At 54.0% G+C, this 12,209-nt stretch overlaps 1 protein-coding gene across 5 annotated transcripts; it reads right to left on the reverse strand.

Moving 5' to 3' along the window:
• Nucleotides 1-664: 664 nt before the first annotated feature.
• NRROS (negative regulator of reactive oxygen species) lies at nucleotides 665-12,209 on the reverse strand. Of its 5 annotated transcripts, XM_082320193.1 has the most exons (8): nucleotides 12,131-12,209; nucleotides 9,188-10,226; nucleotides 8,488-8,845; nucleotides 7,840-8,360; nucleotides 6,910-7,044; nucleotides 4,248-4,457; nucleotides 3,494-3,617; nucleotides 665-3,240 (listed from the first exon to the last, which is right to left on the reverse strand). In XM_082320193.1, exons 7-8 carry the CDS (start codon nucleotides 3,599-3,601, stop codon nucleotides 1,273-1,275), a joined length of 2,076 nt encoding a protein of 691 aa, XP_082176319.1. In that variant the 5' UTR covers nucleotides 3,602-3,617; nucleotides 4,248-4,457; nucleotides 6,910-7,044; nucleotides 7,840-8,360; nucleotides 8,488-8,845; nucleotides 9,188-10,226; nucleotides 12,131-12,209; the 3' UTR covers nucleotides 665-1,272. The 5 variants fall into 5 exon arrangements, with proteins under 5 accessions (XP_082176319.1, XP_082176318.1, XP_082176320.1 ...); XM_082320192.1 differs by lacking the exon at nucleotides 12,131-12,209 and having other exon boundaries at nucleotides 9,188-10,897; XM_082320194.1 differs by lacking the exons at nucleotides 7,840-8,360; nucleotides 8,488-8,845; nucleotides 9,188-10,226; nucleotides 12,131-12,209 and adding an exon at nucleotides 7,211-7,270.

Genomic DNA, 12,209 nt, shown 5'->3' on the forward strand with positions numbered 1-12,209 from the left:
GCCTGCACCTGCCTGCGCTGCCCCCCAGCATCGCTCGCGGCCCCACACCAGCCTCGGGCATTTCTCTCCACCACCTCCCAGGATAACCCTAGTGTAAGGTGGAGTGACATGGGGCTGGCTGGGGGGGCTCAAGCCCCCACCACACCCCACATCGCCCCGCTGAGCTCATCTGAGTCCAGGCAAGGACAAGCCCCCATCATGCCCATTCTGGCCCCACCACTTGCTTCCCTGCACCTCGTGTTCCCATTAAACTCAAGACACGCATTTCACTGGAGACATCCCAACAGCGCCGCAGGAATAAAGCTGCTCTGGTTCTCAGAAGTGCTTTTGCGTTAGCACAAACCACCATCACTTCTCATTTCCACCCACAGTAACCCTCCGAGGAACAAAGCGGCACTTCCCCAGGTAGCGCACTGCTGGTACAGGAGAGCCGGCACGTGCTGCAACCGGGGCTGGGTGGAGGAAACCCCCCCACACTGCCAGAGCCAACAGCCCACAAGAGCAGGGCATGCGCATCAAGGAGGAAGGCTTTCTCTTGTTTTATCTCCTTTGCATCTGTTTAATCCAGCAGTTGCTGGAGGAAAATAAATTGATGAGAAAATATTACCGCTGACATAATTTATTCTTGTGTCTTTTAGTCAGTATTTTACATCATTGCAACTCGGGCTATTTTTAATGGGCTCTTCTAGCCAGGATCACGACTTAACCAAGCAACGACACCCCAAAATGTGTTTTTCAGCCCTGCTGACGACGCCTGTCTTATCAGCACATGCACACAGGTGCACACCCAGGGCTACCTCCAAGTTTGTCGGTGCTGGCAAGAGCAGCATGGGAAGCTGCAGCCATGGAGACCCTTCTCCGCAGTGCCCAGGTGAGAACTAGAGGATGTTTTGCAGCAGAGAGTTGGCTACAGGGGTGAATAAATAAAAGGAACTGCCTGAATGGGGACAAGAAACAGCGCTGGGGGGCAGCTGCCCATGCCCCTTTGGCCAAGAGGTGTTCAGTGTCATGTCTGCTTGGCTCTCACCAACATCAGCTGAAGTCGTGTCCCCTGAGGATGCCCAGCATTGCCCCAGGCTCTATCACCAGCCACAGCCCCACACCCTTTGGGTACCCTTAGGGCATCTGTAGCAGGAACAGCAGATCTCCCAGCACCCCCTGGTCCTCCAATCCAGCAAGTCTCCATCTCGCCCACCTCAGAGGGATTATCACCTGTAATCCTGACAACCCGCTCGCATTCACTGTTCCTGAGCCCTTCCTCCTCCTCAGCCATCAGTAAGGGCTAGACACCCCACACTGGGTTTTCACCATTTTCAGCAGCTTTTGCTTGAGCATGAGGAAGACGACAGCAAAGGCCACCAGGAGCGTCAGGCAGGTGGGCAGAGCCAGCACCAGGTAGAAGAGCGCCAGGTCGGCCGTTTGCCAGCGGCAGCTCCACAGGACAGACTCAGGCAGCGCCCTGGGGCCAAACGTGTGGGAGGCGTAGCTGCAGGTCACCTCCTGCCCGTCGGGGATCTGCAACCCCTCAACCCGCAGCAGGGCGTCCCACCAGCCCAGCATGCAGCAGTTGTAGGGGTTTTGGCTGAGGTAGACCTCCCGCAGGCTCTTCCCCAGCAGTGTCCGCGCGATGTCCTGTGGGAGAGCCGGGAGGGAGTTGTCCCGCAGGTCCAGGCTGCGCAGTTTCAGGATGCCCAGTGAGGTGGGGAAGACGGTCAAGGAGTTCCTTGACAGGTCCAAGCGCACAAGGCTGTTAAAGGCAGAGAAGTCCACGGCGTTGGAGGAGAGGCTGGTGTTCCTCAGAAACAACACCTGCAGCGTCAGAGCAAGGTCCTGCAGCCACTCCATGTCCCCGGACAGTGCCTGATGGTTGTCAGAGAGGTCCAAATGCATCAGTGACGTCCCCTGGAAGGGGTGGCCGCCCAGTCTCCGCAGACCACAGCCAGCCAAGGAGAGATGAGTCAAGGTCTCGATGCCCCTGATGTCCACACAGGGGGGACTCTCCACCTCACCTGTGACAGGTGGCTGGGGACAGAGGTCGACCCGGTTGTGGCTGAGGTCCACGGTAGCGATCTTCCTGGTGTAGGTGAAAATCCCAGGAGGAAGCACCCGCAGCCTGTTGGTGCTGAGGTTGAAGAGCTGCAGGTTGGGCAGAACGTCCCCAGCACCCACCTCCGCCCCCAGCTCTGCCAGCTGGTTCTGGCTGAGGTCCAGCTCCGTCAGCATGGCTAAGGGGTCCCCCTCTGACAGGTGAAACGTCTCCAGGCAGTTCTGGTTGAGCTTCAGGTGGGTCAGGGAGGGCATCTGGGCCAGCAAGCCCTCCGGTAGGTACCAGACCTGGTTCTGGCTCATGTCCAGGAGCCGCAGGGAGGAGAGGTTGCTGTGGCAGATCTCATCCCAGAGGCTGACTGTCGTAATGTTGGTGGAGTTGCCATCAATGAGCAGGAACTGCACCGTGACATCTGCCAGGGACGTGCCGTTTGGGAGGCGCTGGTAGAAGCTCATCTCATTGTCCTTCAGCAGCAAGGAATGCAGCTTGCTCTGCCGGGGCAACACGGGGAAGAAGAGGAGGCGGTTGTGGGACAGGTCCAGCACCTCCAGCTCAAAAAGGTCATCACTTTCCAGGGCCAGAAACCACTCGATGACATTGTTGCTGACATTAAGCACCCTGAGCTGGGTCAGGCCAAACTCCACTACGCACGGGAGGTAGTTGTAAGCTACATTGAGCTTCTGCAGCCTCTGTAGTCCTTCAAAAGCTTGGTCAATCTCAAAGATGTAGTTCTTCTCCAGGTTCAGCTCCATCAGCTGCGTCAGGTTCGTGAAAACAGACGAGTCCAGCCTCATGATGATGTTCCTGGCCACAGACAAGGACTCCAAGGAAGACAGATTCCAGACCAAAGCTGATACCATGTCCTCAGTGAGGCGGTTTCCAGCTAGATCCAGCGTCCTCAAGGCTGGCAGAGCAGAAAGAGCAGCTGCTGTCAGTGAGTAGTTGGTGAAGAGGAGGTTGTCTGCCAAGGAGAGCACGTGCAGGCCTTGGCTGCTGAGGAAGGCGCCGGGCTCAATGAGCTCCAGCTGGTTCTTGGTCAAGCTGAGATGCCGCAGCTGGTCGTATGAGAGCAGAGAGGCATTGCCCAGAACCTGGATAGTGTTGTCATCAAGCAACAGCTCCTCAGTATCACCTCGAAGATTTCCTGGGACAGAGCTCAGCCATCTCCCAGTGCAGTCCACAGTGCTCTGCACCTAAAGCAAGAAGTGGATACGTAATGCCACTCTGAGAGGCGGAAGATGGGGGAGATGAGGAGGGAGAAGTTTGGGGAGCACAGTGAGGATGGAGGGGGTAGCTCTATGTAACCATAGAGCCTCAGCACCCTGGTCCACTCTTTAGCTAAGCCAGTAGCTGGGAAGGGGAAGGTCTGCAGATGCTGAGGCACCTGGGCTTTGCAGGGCAGGACCAAACACTCAGAAGGGTGAGGGTTTGCAAGAGAGGACTTACAAGCTCACAGCCACCAGGAGATGTTGCCCAGGCTGCAACTGCCCTGCTTCCCCATCCCACTGCCAAGAAGACCAGAAGCAGGGAGAGACCAGGGAGCGGGGCCTCCATCTCAGCGGTGGCACTCCTGCAGAGATGGAGACAGAGGCGAGAAGGTCAAAAGCTGCAGACCGCTCATCCTGAAAGACCTGGGTTTTCCCAGGGAGTCCATCATGGGAGCAGTGATCCTTGTGCACAGCCAGCCTCCTGCCCATTGCTGCTGCCTGCAGGCAGGGGCAGAGCTCCCGTAATTGCACCCAGGAGCACCCAGAGGCGATGGGCTCCCAATATGCCATAGTGGTGGCCACCATGCCCCACAAAACCTGGGCCACCACGAGCTGCCCATGGAGAAACAGCGAAGAGCCCCAACACCAAGCCCGCCCAGCCCAGCAGGAGCCCTCCTGAGGGTCCACCAAGGAGAGCCTGGAGGGCAGGAGAAGAGAAGGGACGGCGACGCAGCAGCCCAGTCCCTGCATAGGGCAGCACACGTGGGAAAGGCACCATCATTGCTGCACAGCTGCTTGCAAACACCACTGAACTGCAACCCTTGAGCAGAGGCTTCCCCCCCGCCAGGGCTCGCATCCCCCCTCTCCGGTGCCAAACGTTCCCCCGGGGGACACCGACCCAGCCACCACCAAGTCCCCTCCAGCACCCATCCCTGCCAGAGGTCCTTCCAGGGAAGCAGAGGCTCTCTGGCACGAGATGCCCCGTTACTAACTTGGTGGAAATGGAGCTGTCGGCATTTGCATCTGGGGAAAAGCTGAACCTCAGGCAAATGAGCAGCAAGGTCTCTGTGAGGGCTCGGCAAGCGGCGTTTTCATAACTGCCAGTGCTTGAAGAAGAAACGGGCGGTTATTTTTGGCAGTCCGGGTAGCTGGAGCCTCACAGCACAGAGGGAGCAGGGGACACATCCTGGGTTGTCTCCTTCCTTGGGACAGCCAAAAGCATTAAGCTGGTGTCTTATCAAAGTGGCATTTATTAATCTGGTGGGGATGGAGAGGAAGCCCCCCTTCCCCAACTTGGAGCTGACACACAGCAGCTTGCACCCTCTCAAGCCCTCAGTCTCCAGCAGCACCTTGCACCCAGGCACGGTGGCAGGAGAGGGACCTTGCTGTGTCCTCGCTGCACCCAAAAAACAGGGGCTTTGGCTCCGGCTTGTCTTCAGCCTCTGAACCCCTCTGCAGAAGCTCACACTTTCCTTCACCCAGCTCAGCCTTTCTTTGCCGCCCAGCGTTGGCCTCCCCTGACATCAGAAGCACCTCCATCCTCCTGCACTCCTCCCTGAGGCTGTGGGGATGGTGCCTGCCTGGCCAGGAGAGTGGGCAGCAGCACCGTCAGGAAACCCCTGCCCGCAGGCCTGCAGAGGAGCCCACATGCAAGGTCTGGGAGCGCCCGGGGTGCTCCTCACGGTGCACGCCAGCCCTGGCACCAGCCCATGCAAATGCGGTTCTTGCGAGCATGGGCATTAGCGATGCACGGCCACCATGGATTTTCAAGCTGCCAACGGGGGCTCCCCAAAAACTCCCGGCAGGGTTTTCCCCCTTGGCAAAGGTATCGGGGGGCAGTTACTCACCGCATGGGGTGGCGCGCAGGGTTTGCAGCAACTCATCATGCAGCTGGCAGCCCCCCTAGCTGCACTTGGGGGGCTCTTGTGGCCAAGGATAGGTGCGACCCACTGGGTTTCTCTCCAACCCGTTTTCTCGCTTAGCACTAATATAGCCTTTGCGGAAGGAGCTAACGGAAACTGCAGTCACATGGAGGCAGAGAGCGCGGCCAGGCACTTCGCTTACTGATCTCAGCACTTACAACCCAGGTCATGCACTCACAAACAGCTCCCCAGCAAGGAGGAACCGCAGGGGCCGGGCAGGCAGGGAGGGGGATGCCGGGGGAACCGGCCCCCACCAAGGGTCATGCAGCTCCTGGCTCTCCTACTGCTCCCAGGGACAAGCCAGCACCGGGGACAGTCCTTGCACCATGACTCCTCTGCACAGCTCCAGCAGCACAACCCCTGCAAGGGTTTCAGGTAGCAGAGCTAGTGAGCCAGGGGGTTTCTTGCCTTCAGAGCCATGCCACCAACCCTGCTGGGGCTGGAGAAAAGTCACTGTCTGGGCAGCGCTCCCCTGCATGGCACCTATTCCCTTGTGTCCTTCTCGTCCCCTGCTTGCCTCCAGCACCCAGCATGGGGGCTTCAAGAGGAGCCAAGGGATGAGCTTCCCACAGGGAAAGAAGGTGGTGCTGTTATTCCCCATTGTATCCCAAGCCAAGGTTGAACATGTCCCCAGACGTTGAGTCCCCCGTTTGGGACACAAGCACCCAGCCCCTCACGCTGTCTAGGTGAGATTCGGGATGCTCAGATCCCACTGCCTGCAGACCTTTGGGTCTCCTGGGGCTGCTCGGGATTTCGGCAAACCCAGCACCCAGGGTGTAAGTCAGACCCATCCGGTTACAGGACCTCGCAAGTGCCGATCCCTATATGAAAGTCAGCATAAATGGCTTTTCCCACAACTGCCAAGGCAGAGAGAGAGAGACAAAAATCCCCATTTCCAAGGCAATACGGACAGGGAGGTGCTCTTCCTCCTCACCCCCATCTACCCCTGCTCTCCATCTCCCTTCCCACCCCACGTCTCCCCTCTCCCAGGGTCCTCATGCACCCCCAAATCTCCAGCAAATCCAGCTGCTGAGGGGGAAACCAGTTTTCCTGGATTTACGTAGCTGGGAAAGGGTTCAAAACTATGGAGAAAGGATTCAGCCCTGCAACAGGACCCTGTCCGGTGCGATCAGCAGGTACCGCCCTGTTACGTCCACGCTCCATGTCCCAGGCACCGGCGCCAATGGGACCTTCTGCAGGAATTTGGAGATGAACTGTGTTCTGGCAGCACACCAATCACCCCACCAAGGGACACTGCAGCCTGGGTCACCCCCACCTGCCAGATCAAGTGGCCCTCAAACTCCTGCAGCCAGCACAAATGACTGGGGTGATATTTCTTCTGACTTCACGCTAAATTTCATTTCTTCTCTGGAAGGAGACTCAGCTCTCCTATGTCACTTACAAAAAAGCCCTGTGGTTTCATTTCCTCCATTTTCAAGGAAGCTTGAAGTATAAAAATCAAGAAGGAAAAGAGAGAAGCACTTCTCATCCAAGTGAACCGGAGCAGATGGCAGAAGCTCCACAGCAGGGCAAAATTCCCATGGCGTTGCTCGAGGTCACATGAAGGGCTGAGACTGACTGACAATTACAAACCCACTCCTCATCACCAAAACCCTGCCATGAGCCCAACCCGCACCAAAACCACTCACCTGATGCTTGGAGATGCAGGAGCTGGCAGAGATTTGCCCCAGGGCTGGAAAGTCCTGAAGCCATAAAACTCTAGCATCCTCACCTGTGGCAATACTCCACTCTTGGGTGATCTGGAAGCTCCTGGGAGACCTTCTGATGGGATTCCTTCACGTGGTGCCACCAAACAAGGTGATGCCCCAAGGGTCAAACCAGCTTTCTCCCTGCAGCCCAGGAGGAGCTGGGAGAGAAAACAACATGCTTCATCCCCTGCCTCATCCCCAGCCCATCGCTTTGGCTGACCTAAGCCAAGCCAGCGTAACCTTTTCCCCAGCAGCGAGAGGAGAGCCCCCGTGCCGCTGGCCGCATTTCACCCACCCTGTCCTCCCCGAAAAGCGGCCGCATACCAGGGCTGCTCCCCGCAGAGCGGCCGCTGGCTCCGTGCTGGGGCAGCTGGCAGCAGCGTTGCACTTCACACTTTCCCCACATCCTGCAGCCGGATGGTTTTGAAAACATCCCAAAGCTGCTGCTTGCTCCCCTCCTCTTCCTCTCAAGCAGCATCATGCCCCCACCCAGCCCTCCCAGTAAGGACTGGATGTGTGCTTTGAGGGTTTTTTTATTTATTTTTTAATGTCAGCACAGTAAAGGTATAGGGATTGAGCTGCCAGGAGCTGCTGGTCTGATCAGCTCTTCATGAAGCTCCAATGCAGCTCAATGGTGCAGGTGGATTAAACTGAAGGAGATTCAGCTGCTTGGAGTGGTGTCCACACATGCAGCTGCAACTCCCGCAGCTGTAGGAGAGGACCAGGAATCCCTATACAGTTTTACACCCAGTGAGGTTCCTCCATTCCTCCCACCTCCTCTTCCCTCCAAACCACGTTTTTCCCTTAACAACCCTCAAATTGTCAAGCACAAACCAAGAGAAAATTTGCAACGAGAGGGCAGCCTCCCGGTCACCCCTGGACTGCTGCACCCAGCACAGGACCCCATGGGAAGGGAGAAACTGCAACAGAAAACAGCAACCCCATCACTGCACCTTGATGTGCCCCTTGTTTTCCTGCAGGAAATGTGATTTCTTCCGGAGTGGAAGCACCAATAGAAAGGTCACTCACGATTCACACACCAGCAGGACCACAGCCTCGGCCGAGTCGGGGCAAAGTGAAACAGAAATGTTTCTCCATGGGCTTCCTCTACTCCCACTGCGATGGAGAACTGGAGAGAATTAAACAAGTCATTCTGCAAGGGAGGACGACGCAAAGTGTCCCTGGAAAGCCTCCAGCTCCTGCAGAGGGAAAAGGGATGGGGAGAAGAACCAGCCGCTCTGGGAAATGAGCCTGGGAAGGCTTAGATAAATACCTACAGAAACATCACAATCTCCAGGCTCATGGGAAACTGCAAATAGCATTACAGAAAATATTAGGTAGGCTTGAGTGACCGGCACTGTCACAGCAACATCTTGCCTGTTGGACCTCATCAGAAAGGGAGGGGTGGCTGTAGGGTGAGGACCAGCATCTCCCTCCAGCCGTTCATTCCCAGGCACTGTGGTCAGCAATAACTCTGAAAATTAAAGAAAATCCAAATTTTATCTTTAAAACTCACATCAAATTCTCATTTGCTGCTTGGCTAAAGTGTGCACAGGCAGCGCAAATGTATTGAAAAGACATAAGTTATTCCATTTAATCACCTGCTGTGGATAAGACAAGGGAAACTGAAGGTCTACCGTAACGCAGAAGCTGCCGGTAGCAGTACTTGCCTCTAATTTCAGATGAACATAAAAAAGAAAACAGATCATTTGTTACGTGGCCAAAAGGAAAAAGCTAAAGTGACCAGGTGGATGGCTTAACTTCAAACTACAGCTCTGGAAGTTCGCCTGGCAGAATTTTTCGACAGGAATCCACCCAGTTTATCCCCAGGGAATAACGAAGGACGTGACCTGTCCCAGGATGGCACGGATGCGTTGATGTACACTGGCATCTCTACAGCCCCAGTGCTGCAGTTGAACTGGAGCTCTGCAAGAAGCACAGCTTCCCTCCAGTGTATTTCTTGCAGGGGAAACCAAGAGACAAAAATCAGCAATTTATAATCAGCTTCAAAATCTTCTCCCCCCGCCCCCCCCCCCCCCCCCCCGAGCTGTAGCCAAATAACCTGCTTGCTTGTTTACCTAGCCACGCTTGGTCTTTTTCCAAGGAAACACATGTGCTAACACTGATATTAGTCACTAAACTGAAGCTTCAGGCTCTGGTTTCGCAGCAGCTTGTGAACCCCCGTAGCCAGAGCATCCTCGTCCAGGCCGACTCCACCACCCCACTCCCTTTCCAGCAGCAGCCCACACTCCTGGCTCGCTCCCACTCTGTGATCACCCACTTACCCACAACCAAGCTCACCTTTGCTCCCCTGTTTTCAGCCATCAGGAGTCTCCTAGCTCTTGCCAGGTTTTCTGATGGAAAGAGGAGGTTCAAAGAAGTCGTCTTCTTTGACGACTCCTTTGACCCAGAATTAATTCTGGGTTGTTCTGAGCAGAGTGCAGGGCTTGCTCACTTGCTTTTGCAGCAACGTGCTGGTTGCTGACACCTGCAGACATCAGGGCTGCGCGAGCTCAGGGAGAAGGGGGAAGGAAATAACCCCACCAGACTGACAACGTGCAATGAGCCTGCAGGGACCCAGGTGAGCTTCCAGTACAAACAATTAGGAAAACAACGCCTTTGGGCTTGGAGGACACTTGACTGAGGACCTAGACACCAACCAGCAGCAATTTTATAGAGGATCAAGTATCCTCTACGGGGCTCAGCAAAAAGGCAGAAATAAGCCTTAGTAGAAAGCAAAATGGTGTTTCTGAGAGCGCAGGGCCATGCGGGAAGGGAAAAGGGGGAGCTGGTCAGCGGCTCGGCCACAGCCACATCCCAGACCCTGCATAGGGGGGCGAGGCTGCACCCCAGTTCCCCTCCCACAGGCAGGTCCAGCCCAGGCAGCTCCATCCCTGCGGTCGCCGCTCTTCCTTCTCCCACATCTGACAGCGTGCGAGATGTAAATGAGGAGGAAGCGGGCCGCAGAAGGGAGAGCCGCAGAAGTGATCTCATTTCCCCCTCTGCTTGCCCGCACGCGTGGCCGAGCCCACCCTGCGGCCGGGCTCCTGCCGCCTCTCGTAGCCTTCACCCACCCACCTTTCCCAGGCCGGGGGTTTGAGGTCTGCACAAGGGATCCACCACCATGCCGAAGCGAACCTCCTCCTCTGATTGCCGCAGAGCATCCAGATCACAAGGTCTTCCGAGCAGAGCATGCAGCAAGACGCATCAGATGTTGAATAGCAGAGCATTGTATTTCTGTCGCAACTGGAAGCCAAGTGCATCCACTGCTTTACGAGTCATGATCCGAGACAGACACTACTGGAAGTCCAGATGCTCTAGAGAACTGCTTGCAAAACATCTGCAGGAGAAACAAGTGCCTGAAGCCAGAGAAGACAACTGATCTTTCCTCCTCAAGAGCTGGAAAGCTCCACGACCAGGTTGCTTACATCTACAGTTTGGTCTTTGGTTGCACCTAGACCTGTAAGTGTTGCCTGAGTTTTTCCCACAAAGTTGCCAGATGTGGATAAATTGATCTTACTTTTGTACTGTACAATAAAATAAACCATTAAAAGCAATAAAAACCTCTGACCCATCCACTCCAGCACATTCACCGAAGTTTTTAGCATAAAACTGTCAGGACTGGAGGCTCTAAGTCACCAGAAGAAGGTATGGACAAGTCACTGCTGTGATATCGTTCAGCAATGCAAATTGTGGCAAGAAAATCTACTCTCATCTGTAGTCACACGTACACCCTTCCTGCTGCCGTTCTGCTTAAGAGAAGTGAGTAATTGTGTCATTAATGCGAAGGGAAGTGAAACTATCTCAGCTCCTTACAGAGCTAAGCCTATCCCACCCAGCTTTCACTCTGACCAGGAGAGCCAACATCCCTGCCATGCAGCAAAATCTCACAAGCAACTCTTCTCAACATGGATTTCAATCAGGGCTGGAAGCAAGCCAGAGTCTTCACAATCCAAAGTCTTCCTTTCCCAGGCCTTCAGCCTTGGGGCTCAGCATCCCTTCTTTCTAGCGTGATACTTGCAGGACAAGTGACAGAGAAAAGCCAGCCTGTAGGGTTTCAGGACTGGCGCACCCTCTTGCACTTAGGGCATGTTCCTTGGTCTCACATAAGAAAACAGAAAAAATTGCCAAGATATAAGTTTCTGTGGTTGTTTTTTTTTAAACAAACTCTAACACAAAGTTGACATCATTGTTTTATCTGAAACCTCATCCCCACAGCTGTATCTGGGAGAGACTCAAAGCAGGCTTTCACCTTTCAATCTGAGACCTGAATTAACACAGGAATGCAAGATGGGGGAAAGTTGAAACAGATGCATCGATTAATAAAGTAGATCTTCCCCTCTTGTACTCCACTTTCCTTCTGAGAAGAGCCACTAACGGTCTGCCCGTAAAGACAAGCCACGTCCCAGAGATGCACAGCACGGTGAGGTGAGACCACCAGGCCACAGGTTGACACTTAAAAACAACTTATTTCCATATTGCATGGTCTCCTGAGTCCCACTAATGTTTGTTCCAACTCTGCTCCAGTTCTGCATGCATCAATTATTTTTCCAGGAGTAAGACAAAAATCATACACTAAAGCTGAGATAAAATCTCTTGGCCATTTACAAAGCATGAGATCCTACCCTCAAGCTCTGCTCTTGCAAAAGACCTTGCACAAGGGCTCAGGTGCCCAATGACAGATGGGATCTGGTGTGAGAAAAGTGTTTTCTGTTGCCTTAGCACAAAAAAAAAAAAAAAAAAAAAAAAAAAAAGGCAACAAAAACAAAGCCAACAAAAAACCCAAAAGGCGATTTGGAAGTGGCAGACATAGAGGCTGAAAAGCTTTAACCACTGCAGTATTCAGAGTATCACACAAAAAGCATTTTGGTCAACATCCATTTCCTTACTGGCAGGTTTGTCCAGCACTTTATAAAGTCACATATTGAAGCTGGTGGAGTGTACTTTCTTAAATTACTATTTAAAAGCAATTGGATATAGCTTACTTCTCCTAAACATAGGATGCTAAGAAAACAAAAGAACTTCATAACCTTGTTTTAAATAACTCACTTGCAGGCTTTCAGTCTCCAATCACTGAAGACTTTCTTGCAGCTGAAGCTGCAACCAGCAGTTTGTTACCTGTAAACAGGTACCACGGTGGTTTTGTGGATGGAGTACAGCCCATATCCTGCTCACTCTCAGATTTAACACATTATTGAGCTACGGAGAGTCTAGGGAAAGGTCATACACACATCACACACTCACCTACTTGGGTTGAAAACAGGTGTGTGTATCCTCTTACTGATCACGTTTTGTCTTCCCTCGATTTTCAACTCACCTGCTG

The sequence above is a fragment of the Platalea leucorodia genome (genome assembly GCF_965183815.1).
Source record: "Platalea leucorodia genome assembly, chromosome: 8".
Classification (NCBI taxonomy): domain Eukaryota; kingdom Metazoa; phylum Chordata; class Aves; order Pelecaniformes; family Threskiornithidae; genus Platalea; species Platalea leucorodia.